Here is a 15,791-nt window from a genome sequence, read left to right on the forward strand (position 1 = left end):
CACTGCTAAAGTCAGTTTGACCTAAGAAAGCAATATGAAGCAGAAGGACTGGCAGATTCTAAGAAAGCTTTAAAGAGAAAGAGTGCTGAGAAAGCAGGCTGACTCATAAGATTGATATGGCCATGTCAGTTCAGTAGCATCTTGTGCAGATACATTAGATATATGTCTGTTCTTGTGTGCAAAGCAAACTGGATGAAGCGTGCAAGTTAAAGGAGGCTATCAGCCTCAAAGTTAGGTGTTGAAGGGCTGAATTGGCTTGTGAATTGGTATGAGACCGGGCATGAGAATGTACTAAGGCTGGTGTGGAGGAAGGGTTCAGGAGGACGGTGGACATGGGTCATGCAGGGATGTTGTTCAGAAGAAGCAGTTGCATAATAGCATTTGGCAAGCTGCAACCAACAGGCATCCATTCAGAGATGCATGTCAGGGATTTGTGCCATCTAGCTTTTGAGTTGAGGAGCAGAGAGTTAGAAACAGTACATAAACAGGGTCAGTTGGGGCTTTAATTAAAGCATGTGCAAGGAAATAAGGTAGTTGTCACTAAATGACAAGATTCTGAAATCATGATTTACGGTTTGAGTAAAAAACTGAAAAAAATTCTTTTTGACTTCAAGAATCTGACTTTTTCATTCTCACTCTATTTTGTCACGTCTTGTCATTACTCTCACAACACCTAGAAGGAGAAATTCTGTCCACTATCTGTCAATGGGAAATCAGCTAGCCTTAAAACCATTTTCAATATTTGTACTTGGAATGAGAGTGATACTTGCAAGACACTATTTATTGTCCATTGCTAATTGCTGTTTGCATTAGGAGTCAATCAAATGCCTCAATTGAGACAATTTTCCTAACCCTGTCTCCCCCTTTTCCAGGTGCCAAACTCTTCCCCTCCTTAGCTTCTTCCAATCTTCTTTCTCCCTCGTGCTGGGATCTAATTGCCACCACTTCTCCCACTCCAGTCCCACTTACCCTCTCTTTCTAAGTCATGATTTCCCCTAATCCAGGCCACACCCCCTGAAACCTTTTGTATGGAAACAGAACATGCACTTTAAAGTGGTGCAAATTGGTGCTGGTTTCAGTAAACACAACTTAAATTATAAGAAGTTAAACCATGATTACGTGATCAGAGTTTTTCAACTCAAGCTTGATCCACTTTGAATAAGAACATGGATGATTAAGACAAGACTTAACCTCATTGAGTTTCCCTCATTGTCTGGGCATCTTTTAAACTCATGTTCTTTAAATTGTTGATCCAGTTTTATAATCTCTAGGTTATTTTACGTGTTTCTCACATACAGGAAGTCTGTTTTTGTAAGAGCGTGGGGTCTAAACCAAAAGGTAAGGTCAGACCTGTCTTTTTCCTGTACCATTCATGGGTACATTCATGCTAAAGGAAGAAAATAGGGCTACCAGGTAAATTTTATATTGGAAAGCAGCATACTATTTTTCCCCATCTTTAGAACTGAAGTTACTTCTTATCTCTTTACTTGTTCCAATAGCTCTTTATTAAATGGATTTCAATGGTTAGTCATAAACATGAGTCCACAATATAAAACTGCTGAATTTCAACCTAAGTTGGAAATCTCACTGAAAGATTGTAATTTAGGTAAACGGAAAAGTCCACTTCTATGCAAATTAGTTCTGGTTCCTACATTATTTCTGTGAGAAAATGGAGGGGGGCAGGATTTTCCTGCATGATCCTACCCAATCAGATTCATGGGAAATTTCCATGTTTAGACTAGAAAAGGGTTTTTACAAATACATTAAGGACAAAAGGGTAACTAGGGAGAGAATAGGGTCCCTCAAAGATCAGCAAGGCAGTCTTTGTGTGGAGCCACAGGAAATGGGGAGATACTAAATGAGTATTTTGCATCAGTGTTTACTGTGGAAAAAGGCATGGATGATCTAGAATGTAGAGAAATAGATGGTGACATCTTGAAAAATGTCCATATTACAGAGGAGGAAATGCTGGATGTCTTGAAATGCCTTAAAGTGGATAAATCCCCAGGACCTGATCAGCTGCACCCTAGAAATCTGTGGGAAGCTAGAGAAGTGATTGCTGGGCCCCTTGCTGAGATATTTGTATCATCGACAGTCACAGACGAGATTGCGGAAGACTGGAGGTTGGCTAACGTTGTGCCACTATTTTGAAGAAAGGTGGTAAGCCAGGGAACTATAGACCGACGTCAGTGGTGGGCAAGTTGTTGGAGGGAATCCAACGTCTACATGTGTTTGGAAAGGCAAGGATTGATTAGGGCTGGTCAACGTAACTTTGTGCTTGGAAAATTATGTCTGACAAACTTGATTGAGTTTTTTGAAGAAGTAACAAACAGGATTGATGAGGGCAGCGTGGTGATCCATATGGACTTCAGTAAGGTGTTCGACAAGGTTCCCCATGGGAGACTGGTTAGCAAGGTTAGATCTCATGGAATACAGGGAGAACTAGCCATTTGGATACAGAACTGGCTCAAAGATTCCCTACTTTTTGACATTTATATAAATGATTTGGATGTGAGCTTAAGAGGTATAGTTAGTAAGTTTGCAGATGACACCAAACCTGAGGGTGTAGTGGACAGCGAAGAAGGTTACCTCAGATTACAACGGGATCTTGATCAGATGAGCTCAATGGGTTGAGGAGTACCAGATGGAGTTTAATTTAGATAAATGCGAAGTGCTGCATTTTGGGAAAGCAAATCTTAGCAGGACTTATACACTTAATGGTAAGGTCCTTGGGAGTGTTGCTGAACAAAGAGACCTTGGATTGCAGGTTCATAGCTCCTTGAAAGTGGAGTCGCAGGTAGATAGGATAGTGAAGAAGGCGTTTGGTATGCTTTCCTTTATTGGTCAGAATATTGAGTACAGGAGTTGGGAGGTCGTGTTGCGGCTGTACAGGACTTTGGTTAGTCCACTTTTGGAATATTGCATGCAATTCTGGTCTCCTTCCTATTGGAAGGATGTTGTGAAACTTGAAAGGGTTCAGAAAAGAGTTATAAGGATGTTGCCAGGATTTGAGTTATAGAGAGAGGTTGAATAGGCTGGGGCTGTTTTCCCTGCAGTGTCGGAGGCTGAGGGGTGACCTTATAGAGGTTTACAAAATGATGAGGGGCATGGATAGGGTAAATAGACAAGGTCTTTTCCCTGGCTGGGGGAGTCCAGAACTGGAGGGCATAGGTTTAGGGTGAGAGGGGAACAATATAAAAGAGACCTAAGGGGCAGCTTTTTCAGACAGAGGGTGGTGCGTGTGTGGAATGAGCTGCCAGAGAAAGTGGTGGAGGCTCATACAATGCAACATTTGAAAGGCATTTGGATGGGTATATGAATAGGAAGGGTTTGGAGGGATATAGGCCGAGTGCTGGCAGGTGGGCCTGGATTGGGTTGAGATATCTGTTTGGCTTGGGCGGGTTGGACCTAAGGGTCTGTTTCTGTGCTATATACCGAAGTATGAAAATGTTAAATGCGGATAGCGTACATAGAGTTTAGAGTAGAAAAGCAACGAGATTACGTTAAACTTGTGTAGAACATTGTTTCAGCCTCAGCAGGAGTATTGCATTCAGTTCTGGACACTATTATATTATCTTATGTCATGCAGTTTTTTGATTAGCATAACACTAAATATATAAAACACATTATGAGTTCAGGAAGTAATGCTTAACAAGATGCAACATACCATTTGGAGCAGTGTTGATGCCACAATAGCATATATGTGTAGAGATGAAAACAGAAATGCTCGAAAAACCCAGTAGGTCTGGCAGCATCTAGGGAGAGAAATCAGATTTACCATTTTGGGCACAGTGACCCTTACTTCGAGCTGATGGTAGGTAGGAAAATGTTGGATTTTATGCAAAAGGTGGGAAGAGGGTAAGGAGTAAATGGTAGTTGTAGATACAACCCAGAGACAGAGAAGAATTGGAAAGACAAAGGAATGGATAACTATCAACCTGGGAGAATGAATAGTTATTAATGAGGGCAATTAATGGCTAACAATGGTTGTGTGTATTAGCAGATCATGCGATAAGAAGGCCTGGTGTGTGGGGATTGGGGTAAGAACTTGGGAGAAAGTGTCTCAAGCCCTAAAATTGTTGAACATGATATTGAGTCCAGAAGGCTGTCGAGTTCCCTAGTGGAAAAGTAACTCTGTTCATTATAAAGAATCCAAGCATTTGTTACCGTTCATCAATATGTGACCAGTAAATTTGTTTAAGGTGTCCCACTTTTTAGGAAAACATGAAGGCATTAAAGAGACTGCAGAAAAATAATCACAAGAATGATTAGATGAAGAACTTTGGTTATAAGGCTGGATTGGAGAGGTTGACATTGTTTTCTTTGGAGAAGAGAAGGTTGGCAGGAAACTTGCTAAAAGTATTCAAAATTATGAGGGGCTGCACATAACATCCCCTCACTACAGTCTCTGATCAAAAACAGCAGTCTCCGTGCATTAATCTGCCTCTGTGACAAATTCCAAATTATATAGAGATCAGAACAAATAACCTCAAATGTCTATGGCAACAGAATATGCATCTGTGGACTAGTATCCTTACCCTTAGGGCATCTTACAATGAAGACTTTAAGGCAGATGTTCTTGAAATTGTCACATACTCCATGGTGGACTGCAGTCTTGCAGAACCATCACAAAAGGAAGCATGTATGTGACTAGTAGACACTTTTACTGAGTTGCCATCTGCTGCACATTGGATGGCATAGTCTCTTATAGTTTTGCAATGCAATAAAAGTGTGTCCAACAAACCTTTATCAAGCAAGGCAGCAAGCATGTTGGCCCTCTGAATAGCAACTTTGTTCCTCCCCTGTTCCACAGTGATCTGTTCCTATTCATTCATGCTATGTATTTCATTCAGTTCTTCCGCCAATTCATTTCAAAATTGCATTTGCATGGATGTATCTGATCTAATGGTTACGAGGGAGAGAATGATTGATCGTGAATATTATCAATCAATACATGAATGTGTGCTTGTGAAGTGCTGTCAAGACTGTTGTAGTATTTTAAGCAACACACGACATTGAGAAGATTTGAATTCCAAACAGAGACCATTTGTCAGATACCATTTGTCATGTGACCATAAAGACTACAAGACAATTACAGTATTGATGTCTCATTAAAAGGCTGGATGAGTCCTTAGTTAAAATAAATATTTTCCATTGTAAAGTTAATCATACTACTCCTGTGCCCATGTCCATCAACGATATCCCTTGAAAATGCAAACGGATTCTCACTTACAGCGAGCATCTTTCTGTAACATTAGCAAGTTTCTAGTTTTACATTAGTTATCATGGTTTTTTATGGTGTAGGTAAATGATTGTCATCACCACATCTGTGCATTTCTGAATTAAGCTTACTTTTAATATGCTTTCTTTGAACCCTTAACTGTTCAACTAAAGGTTACCCTACACCAACGTCCCAGCCTGCTTTATGCCTGCATATCCTTACATGTATCTATCTCGTTGTCTTAATCAATTTCTTTAGCTAATGAGCACAACAACTCCCTGCTTTTGGCTCTTGGCTGTGCCATAGGAAGTCATGATCATTGGTAGTTCTCACTCCTAGCTCCAAATTCTGATAGCCTGTTGGCTGGTAAGATTCTCAAATTCCAATGTCTCTATATCATATATAGGCTTAAAAATGCTTACAGCACATAGAGGCCATTCAACCCATCATGTCCATCCCAGTCATCAATTATCTGATGACATTAATCCCATTTTCTAACTCTTGCTACGGCAACACAAGTAACTTTATACTGCTGAAATGTTACCAGAGTTTCTGACTTAACCATCCTTTCAGGCAGTGCGTTCTAGATTCTTGCCATCTTCTAGGTGAAAGCAATGCTCCTCAACTTTCTTCTTGGCCTTCTACCTCTTAAGTCAAATCTGTGCCCCCTGGTTATTGACCCTTCTACAAATGAAAAAAGTACTTTCCCATCCACCCTGTCTATTCTGCCTATTATTGTATGCAGCTCTACTGGTCTCTTCTCAACTTTTGCTGCTACAAGGAAACCACCTAAGTCCATACAACATTTCCTGAAAGCTCAGACCCTCAGCCTGGGAAGCAAACCTCTTCACTGCACCTCTCTAGTACAGTCATGTCCTTCTTATAAAGTAGTAAAGAGAACTGTGCGGGGTACTCAAGTTGTGGCCTAACCAGTGTTTAATACAGTTCCAGCATAAACTTCTTGTTTTGTCTGCCTGAGCTAATCTTATGGACCTGCCCTCCCCTACCTCACACTTTTCTGGGTTCAATTTCATTTGCCACTGTTCTGCCCACCTGTAGTTTATGGCTATCTTCCTCATGATGTACTATACCATTGATTTTTATGTCATTTGATGGCACCTTCTCTAGTTAAGTTCAGATCATTAATGTACACCGCAAACTGTACGGTCATTAGCACTAAGCCCTGCAGAACCCCATTGGAAACAGATTTTCAGTCATAGAAACATCCTACTACCTTCATCATCTGCTTCCTGACATATCATTTTGCCTTGGATCTCATGGAATCTTATTTTCTTGAGCAGTTTGCCATGAGGAACCTTATCAAAACATTGTTAAAGTCTATGGAGACCAAATCAAATGTATTACGCTCGTCAACACTCTTGGTAGTGTTCTCAAACAATTCAGCCAAATTTGTCGAACATAACTTTCCCTTTAAAAATGCATACTGATTAATGCCATATATCTCCAAGTGTAACTGTATTCAGTTCCTTAGAATTCTTTCCAATAATGTCTCCACACTGAGTTTAGACTGACTGGACTGTAAATTCCTGGTTTATCCCTACTTGCCATTTCTAATAAAGGGACAACATTTATTTCCCTGGAAACCCCTGTTTATCTGCCTGCAACTTCTGGATAGTTTTTCTGGGGCATGTCAGTGTATAGCTGGCAGTGAGCTTTGCGTTCAATAGCGATCAACCTAGATTTTCAACTGCAACACCACCGGTATTTGAAAAGCAAATCTAATCCAAGAATGAGCGTTCACCTTAACACCCCAATTCCAAATTCTTTGCCACGACTGTGCATCATCCAATTTCATTTTCATATCCCCTCCCAGTTTTTGATCTCCTGTTTGATTTACTGCTAAATTGCTGCCTGGGCCTCTCTTCTCTTCTTCCTTCAATGTTCCAGCAGTTTTAGGATTTGCTTCCTCTTGGGATGCAATTATCTGAGAAAGTGCTCAGCTGGAGCATTCGTTATATTCATCCATTCCCTACTGGAGTCATTCACTAGTAGATATTACAATATGATATTGAGGCTCACTGGTGTACTCACAGTATTCCCCTTCTCCACAGTATGCCACACCCAGTTTGTGGGCATGTGCTGGAAATTTTAAAGTTTAGGGTGGTGCTAAAACCATACACATCCTAATGCCTATCTGATTTGGACAGACATTCTCTCTACCCAAGCAGCAAGCCATGTCATTGAGTATGGGGAGGTCTTTATTACAGGAAAATGTTTGAATCTATAATCAAGGAAGAAATAGCAAGACGTCTGGATAGAAATTGTCCTATCGGTTAGATGCAGCAAGGGTTCATGACAGGCAGGGCAAGCTTAACCAATTTACTGAAATTCTTTTGAGAATGTTATGAGCACTGTGGACAACTGTGGAACCAGTGGATAAGGTCTATCTGGATTTCCAGAAGGCATTCAACAAGATGCCACACAATGGATGCTGCATAAGATTAAATAAACACAGTGTTATGGGTATGAGCATGGATAGAAGATTGGTTAGCCAATAGAAAGCAGTCAGTAGCTAATTGTGTGCCACAGGGATCAGTGTTAGGACTATTTACACTTTACATAGACGATATAGAGATGGGGACCATGTGTTGTGTATCAAAGTTAGCAGATGACACAAAATAATTAGATTATATTAGATTAGATTAGATTCTCTACAGTGTGGAGTGGTAGAGCAAAGTGTGCAGAGGACACTGAAAGTCTGCAGAGGGATATAGATATGTGAAGTGAGTGGACAAGGGTCTGGCAGATGGAATACAATGTTGATAAATGTGAGGTCATTCATTTTGGTAGGAATAACAGCAAAATGGGCTATTATTTAAATGGTGAAAAACTGCAGCATGCTGCTGTGCAGAGGGACCTGGGTGTGCTTGTACAGAAGTTGCAAAATGTTGGTTGGCAGGTGCAGTTGGCTGTTAAGGGAAATGGAGTATTGTCCTTTATTGTTAAAGGGATGGAATGTAAGAACAGCAAGGTTATGCTGCGCCTGGAGTAATATGTACAGTTTTGGTCTCCTTTCTTGTGAACAGATGTACTGGCATTGGGGGGGGGGGGGTACAGTGGAGGTTCACTGGGTTAAGGCTGGAGTTGGGAGGATTGGCTTATGAGGAGAGATTGAGTAGACTGGAATTATACTCATTGGAATTTAGAAGAATGAGCGGGATCTTAGAAACATAAAATTATGAAGAGAATAGTTAAAATAGAAGCAGGGAGATTATTTCATCTGGTAGTTGAAACTAGAACTAGGGGGCAAAGCCTCAAAATAAGGGGGAGCAGATTTAGGATTGAGCTGAAGAGGAACTTCTTCACCCAAAGGTTGTGAATCAGTGGAATTCCCTGCCCAGTGAAGGACTTGAGGCTACCTCATTGATTGCATTTCTGGACTTTGGATTGTACCAGTCTGCACTCTTGATTGAGGACAACTCTTTACACAGGAAGACCAATAAGTTTCAGGCAGATCAAACAGCATCTTTCACCGAATTGATGGTCTTCCAAGTGCAGTCAATGTTTGTCTCAGTGTGCATCCCAGAGACATTACAGAAGGAGATGTGTGACAGTCCTTTCTCCCTTGTTGCCACTTTGAGAGCAGCATGAAATAGCACAGAGACTGGGGGTAAATGAGGGATCTGATTGGTAGTGCCTTTCTCATCACCAACCAAGCTACGATTTAGTGCTTGTTGGACTGTTCTAGTGATGAGGCATTTTGCCAAATAGTTTTGACAGTCTGCTCAGAGTACCACCTGACAGGGTCAAAATTCTCCTTTTCCCATAACGTTTTAAGGACATTACCTGTTGATCACTGCCTGATGGCCTTTATGGTCAAAAGTGTTGTCCTTTGCAAATTTCTCCACGATGGACAGGTGGTATAGCATGATACAACCACTTGGAGTGTTTTCAGACGAGACCAGACCCATCCTTTGAATTGCTTCCTTTTAAACTTCTGTATGAGAGTTTGCAATTTAAAAATGACTTGAACTTCATTCACCATTGTGTTAGTGTGTTTTAGCTTGAATTACCCAGAAATACAAATCTTTAAATCTAAGTAATTTACTCCAGCCCAATAGTTTAACTGCAGGATTTTAGATTGATCATCAAGTCTCTCCAAATTTCTGTTTTTTTTACTTTACTTTGGAATTCAAAACACCTGAAATGTTTGTCACTAAAATCATGAGGGACATGGATAGGGTAAATAGACAAGGTATTTTCCCTGGGGTGGGGGAGTCCAGAATTCAAGGACATAGGGTTAGGGTGAGAGGGAAAGGTCTAAAAGAGACCTAAGAGACAATGTTTTCACGCAGAGGGTGGTACGTGTATGGAATGAGCTGCCAGAGGAATTGGTGGAGGCTACTACAATTGCAATATTTGAAAGGCATCTGGATGGGTATATGAATAGGAAGGGTTTGGAGGGATATGAGCCAGGTGCTGGCAGCTAGGACTAGATTGGGTTGGTATATCTGTTCGGCATGAAGGACTTGGACCGAAGGGTCTGTTTCCTGCTGTACATCACTATGACTCTATAATTAGCAACATACAAAATTAGATTAATTAAAATACAGTTTGAGAATGGCAGCAGGATGCAGCAACTTCAAAGCCTAAAACTTTGCAGCACGTTTTTTAATCCCAAAATGGAAGGATTCTTCTCCCTTTTTTATGGTTGCTATTGAGTGGTCTTCTGCAAATACCAAGAAAAAGTGAAAAATTCCAACAGCAAAAGCAAAGTGGCAGCATGAAACCAATGATAGGTCAGATGCCATGTAAGGTTTTTTTTAACTATATACTGGAAAAGAAAATAGAAACTTGAAAACACTACTTAATGATGCACTGAAGTTTGAAACAGAAGGTTTTGCATCATTAATATATTTACAATGACTTTTGCTGTTGAACATTTGATTAAAGTAGTGAGATTAATTGCATTTTGTTCTTTCTTTGATATTCTATATTTAGTTCTCATTTATGAACCTGAAAATCCAGAGGCCCAACAATTCAAAATACTTCTAGACATGAAAATACAGTTAGGTAAGCTGGGTGAAAATTATTTGACATCTTTTTCCAAGTAGGACTGAATGGCATTGTTTTGTGAGGAGCACTGTAGCGTGTGAAATTCTGTACCAAAGTATACATATTTTTTTCTGATAGTGACATTTCATCACAGAAGCATTACGTGACATCTTTTAATGTTTTTTTGTGCTTGTTTGAATTGCCTTGAAAGAAAGTAATTTACATTTTTATGAGGAAAAATGTTATTTGATTAAGTTTTTGTGTATTTTAATTAGTTTGCAGAAACTAATACATTATGTTTTGCTGTGTAGAATTCGTAACTGGCTACTAAATTTTACAAAGAATTTTTCAGTTTTAAATAATCACACCATTCTTGCAAACTGGTTATTTCAGTTTATTCTTTAAAGGAAAGTGCACTGAATTTAGAAATATTCTCCCATGATGTTAAATTAGATGTTTTCGAAAGGGTAAATCTTGACAAATAAAAATCACATGTTCTGTCTGGAAGAATAGAATTAAATTCTTCCAATATAATGTGGTAGATCAAGACCTATATGGCTCAACATAAGGTTATTGGAGCAATATTCTGATGGTGTTCTGATCTTAATAAGTGGGATAGTGTCTGAATCAATCGTTAGATGAGATCATTTCATGCAATACAATAACTTGTGTAACCTTGACAATCAAGTTATTTAATTTTTAAAATCCTTACTGAAGTATGACCTAAATTATGTTTTATACTTGTCCTAACAATATGTTGTTAGAAATTTGGAATGAAAGTGTTTTTTAATTCAAATGTATTTGTGAAAATGTGGGTCTGGCCTCTATGTGACACTCAATCTACAGGATTGTGATTGACTTTTATTTGTCTTCTGACATGGCCCAGGAAGCTCCTCCTTTGTATCAAGGTGCTATAAAAAAAACTAAAATAATATAAAACTGTATGGACCAACTTGCAATGACCTAGGTTGAAGACACATTTGCCTGTCAACCCCACAACCCCTTCTCACTTGTATCTGGGGATTTATGTCAAAATATAGACTAGTCAAACAACACCTGATAGAGCCATACTCAATGTTCCCTCTAATTGTTTTCTGTGCTGCGCAGACATCCCAGGTCCATGTGCAGCAGCGGCTTTCAAAACTGGTTTTCAATACTCAGACCGACATCAGAACACCATGTGGGGAGCATCTGAGAAATTGTGCAGCTTAGAGGGCACATAGTCATATTTACAAGGTTCATAGTCTCAATCTAGACTCTTCAATAATCACCTCTGGTTATGTCCTGTCTCACTGACAAGACAGATCAACCAGGTTGCATTGATTCAGTGGTATACAGTTGGGAGGGAGTGACTATGCCTGGCCTGAAAGTTGATTCCAAACAAGGAAGCTTCTTGTGATTACCACTGATTGTCCTCCATCAGCTCCATTGGCTGATGAACAAATGTCCTTCCTCCATCTGGAGGAAACATTGAAAGTAGAAATGTTCAGGGTCACAGTCTGGGGATATGCAGTGAGCCATTCAAACTGAGATGAGGAAGAATCCCTTTGCTTAAAGGGTAGTGAACCTGTGGAATTCTCCACTACAGAAGGCTGCAAAGACCAAATCACAATCTATTTAAGAAATAACCAGATAGACATTGGAGGCTAAAGATATCAAGGGTATGGAGAAAGAGCAGGAAATAGAGTAATTGTGGAGAGATGTTGTTAATTTAGAGTATCAGCTATGATCTTGTTGAATTGCTGGAGCAGGCTTAAAGGGCCACATGGTTTGCTGCTGCTCCTATTTTCTGTGTTTTTATAGAGTGTAATCTGTGTGGGAATATCAATGTCAAAAAGTATGAATTTTTTGGTAGCACCGATACTGACAAGACTCAGTCTGAAGCAGCTGGTAAGAAAACCATGAGGGAACTTTCTTCACCTTGTCCTAATCAATCCATCTATCACAATGCAAAATATCCATTGGTTGGAGTGACCAATGAGCAATGTTGAAAAAAATCCCTCTATGTTGTTGTGTGGCACTACCTATGCCAAATGGCATCGACTCACAACAGATCTAGCAGCTCAAAACTGGGAATCAATAAGGCACTATGGATGATCCACAGAATTGAATTCCAACATGAAGCCATCTCCAGCAGATTCTTCACTTTACCATTATCCTCAAGTCAGAAAATCTATCCCATTTCAGTGAGGAATATAGAAGAGCACGCCAGAAGTTGCTACTGGTTGTATCTAAACTGGAAATCAAGCAAAGCTACAAAACATACATGCTGAAGAGCAGCAACAGTACACTGTAACCTAAACTATCCCACAGGCAATGGATCAGATCAAAACTCAGCAGTACTTCTTTAGTTATGAATGGTCATGAACAATTAACAATAATTCCTTGAATATCCCAGCATATATGTGCAAAGGACAATTTGAAGCAGTCACAACTAGCTTCAGTTACAATTGCCAAATAAATTAATGATCTCCACCTTCTCATGAGACTCTCATGATTACAGAAACCTATCTTGAACCAATCGAATTCACTCCGTGTATCAGAAAACTGAGTGTACTGGATATAACAAAGATGATGGAATCGAACAACATCTGTCCAGTATGATGAAGATTTATGTTCCAGAACTAGCTATGTCTCCAGCCAAGCTATTCCTGTACAGTTACAACACTGGCATCTAGTCGAGATATTGGAAGTTCAGTGCACAGAAAAGCAGGACAAATTCATTCTGGTCAGTTAACCCCAATAAGTCCACTTTCAATGTTTGTTAAGTGATGGAAGGTGTGGTCAATGGTCCTGTCAAGCAACTTACTGAGCAATAATCTACTTACCAGTGCGAAGTTTGAATTTCATCATTTTACTCCACTCCAAAATGTTTTTAGTCTGAGCCCAAATATGCACAAAAGAGATGAGATGAGGTGAGATGAGAGTTGCCACCACTGACATCGTTGCAATCGTTGACATGGAGGCAGCATTTGACCATATGTGACACCAACAAGCCTTGTAAAGCTAAAGTAAAGGGAATCCAGGAGTGTTAGCTGGTATTGTGATCCCTGTTAAAACCAATAACTTCATACAGTTTTTTTTAAATTTCAGTGACAAGCCGAAAGTAACTTCAAGATGATTTAAATTTTCAAGACTTTTATTCTAACAACCAAAATAAAAATAAGATGCGTTAAACATTAATTAGTAGGTAATTATATTCTAATCTTCAAAAATTACCTTATTAACCTTATTAATATAAAGTGATGAATAATATCAAAAAGTGCACATAAACTTGTAAAGCCCACTTTCTACAGGATTTTCATCCTTATCGGAAACAACCCACTGTTACTCCTAGTTTGTAATGGATTCACTTCTGTGTATTTGGCCAAGTCAGAACATCAAGTTACCATCAAATGGCACCACCATCCAGTTTTCTGAGAATTCCCAAACTGACTAACAGCATTAAGACCCAATCTGATGATTTCTCCAACAGCCTTTCTAGGCCAATCTTCAAGTGTCTTGAGACTGCTATCTGATGCCAGAATATCTTCACTCAACCTGGAGGAATAATGAATTGCCATCTTCTTGAAAGTTGAAAGAGAGTATTCCCCCTGTCCTGTAGATAACATATCTGCCATTAATATAGTTGCAAAACATGGATCATCTCCTTTCAAAAGCATTTTGCTGGTCTACATTCCAGCATCATTTTTGACCCTGTCATAAAGACTGCCTGAAGAACTTGTAAACTGCTGCCAAATTTAATCAGAATTTAGCCACTTGATTTACCATACTCAGGAATGTTGAAGTTCTGTGATGCTCTGAGATACTTGAAACTCTCTTATGGGTTGACTTTTTTTTCATTGATCAACTGTTAATCTAGTGGCTTGAATGATGTGTCAAAGAGATTATATTTTAGGTTTAGCAAACTCTCAGTTTTCATGGAATGACCTGCATTCATGTCGGACTCTCAAGGGTGTTCTAATTCTTTGGTTGTGTTCCTGCTTGGTGGATGGATTTATCGGTGTGTCACCCATTTCACCATCAATGCCTTCTGATTGTTGGACGTTGTTCTCTGACAAATCTTTGGAACAAACACAAGCCTAAAGATTAATCTATTAAAATAATGGTGTCCAAATGGCATTATAAATGTTGTCAGCAATCTGGGTTTTTCATCTGGGGTGGTTGTCCAAATGAACTGTTATCATCTGTTTGCTAAACAGGGTGGTCTTGGAGAATTTTACTGGGCTTTCATCCACCGAAACTATTGGGTAGATCTCATATTGCATTGCTTTGTTTAACTGAGTCAATCCACCCAGATTCTCGATGAATGTTTGATTTTGGAACCGTATCAATTCCTGATCACCATTTTGATAGCCTGGTACGTGATTAGATAAGGCTTTGCTGTTGCAACTTTTCTATTTCACCTTTAACTTTGAAAATGGCATAAATATTTGGTCTCTAATTACTCCCATCCTGAAAACAATTTTGGGGATTCAATTCAAAATTCATTCATTGCGTCAGCAATCTCATCAATCTTACACATCAGTCTCAGTTTTGAATGTGTGTTTCTACCTTATAGAGAACATTTTTGATTCTGTATGACAGAGAGCTTCAAGGATTTCTTGGTCTTTATATTTGATCTTGCCTGCATGCTGGCCTTTATGTTTTTCTCCAGGTCCTTGTAATTTGGCAGGTAATAGAGTCATTGAGTCATAGAGATGTGCAGCACGGAAACAGACCCTTCGGTCCAACTCGTCCATGCCAGCTAGATATCCCAACCTAATCTAGTCCCATTTGCCAGCCCTTGGCCATATCCCACTAAACCCTTACTATTCAAATACCCATCCAAATGCCTCTTAAATGTTGCAATTGTACCAGCCTCCAACACTTCCTCTGGCAGCTCATTCCATACATGTACCACCCTCTGCGTGAAAATAGTGTCCCTTAGGTCGCTTTTAGACCTTTCCCTCTCACCCTAAACCTATGCCCTCGAGTTCTGGACTCCCCCACCCCAGGGAAAAAGACTTTGTCTATTTATCCATATCCCTCATGATTTTATAAACCTCTGTAAGGTCACCCCTCAGCCTCCGACGGCCCAGGGAAAACAGCCCCAGCCTATTCAGCCTCTCCCTATAGCTCAAATCCTGCAACCCTGGCAACATCCTTGTAAATCTTTTCTGAACCCTTTCAAGTTTCACAACATCTTTCCGATAGGAAGGAGACCAGAATTGCATGCAATATTCCAACAGTGGCCTATCCAATGTCCTGTACAGCCGCAACATGACCTCCCAACTCCTGTACTCAATACTGTGACTAATAAAGGAAAGCATACCAAATGCCTTCTTCACTATACTATCCATCTGCTACTTTATTTTCAAGGAACTATGAACCTGCACTCCAAGGTCTCTTTGTTCAGCAACACTCCCTAGGACTTTACCATTCAGTGTATAAGTCCTGCTAATATTTGCTTTTCCAAAATGCAGCACCTCACATTTATCTAAATTAAACTCTATCTGCCACTCTTCAGCCCATTGGCTTATCTGATCAAGATCCCATTGTAATCTGAGATAAC

The 15,791-nt window shown here is 39.7% G+C and overlaps 1 protein-coding gene across 4 annotated transcripts in view; it reads left to right on the forward strand.

The window, feature by feature from the left end:
• Positions 1–15,791, forward strand: part of erich2 (glutamate-rich 2) — a 239,014-nt gene that overhangs the window by 175,946 nt on the left and 47,277 nt on the right. For 3 of the 4 annotated variants that reach the window (XM_072579305.1, XM_072579308.1, XM_072579307.1), the window contains one exon: positions 10,184–10,255. In XM_072579305.1, the coding sequence (XP_072435406.1) occupies positions 10,184–10,255 (72 nt within the window). Of the gene's footprint in view, positions 1–10,183; positions 10,256–12,092; positions 12,186–15,791 lie in introns of those variants that run through there. The other variant, XM_072579306.1, reaches the window with a different exon arrangement.

The sequence above is a fragment of the Chiloscyllium punctatum genome, chromosome 10, assembly GCF_047496795.1.
Source record: "Chiloscyllium punctatum isolate Juve2018m chromosome 10, sChiPun1.3, whole genome shotgun sequence".
NCBI lineage: Eukaryota > Metazoa > Chordata > Chondrichthyes > Orectolobiformes > Hemiscylliidae > Chiloscyllium > Chiloscyllium punctatum.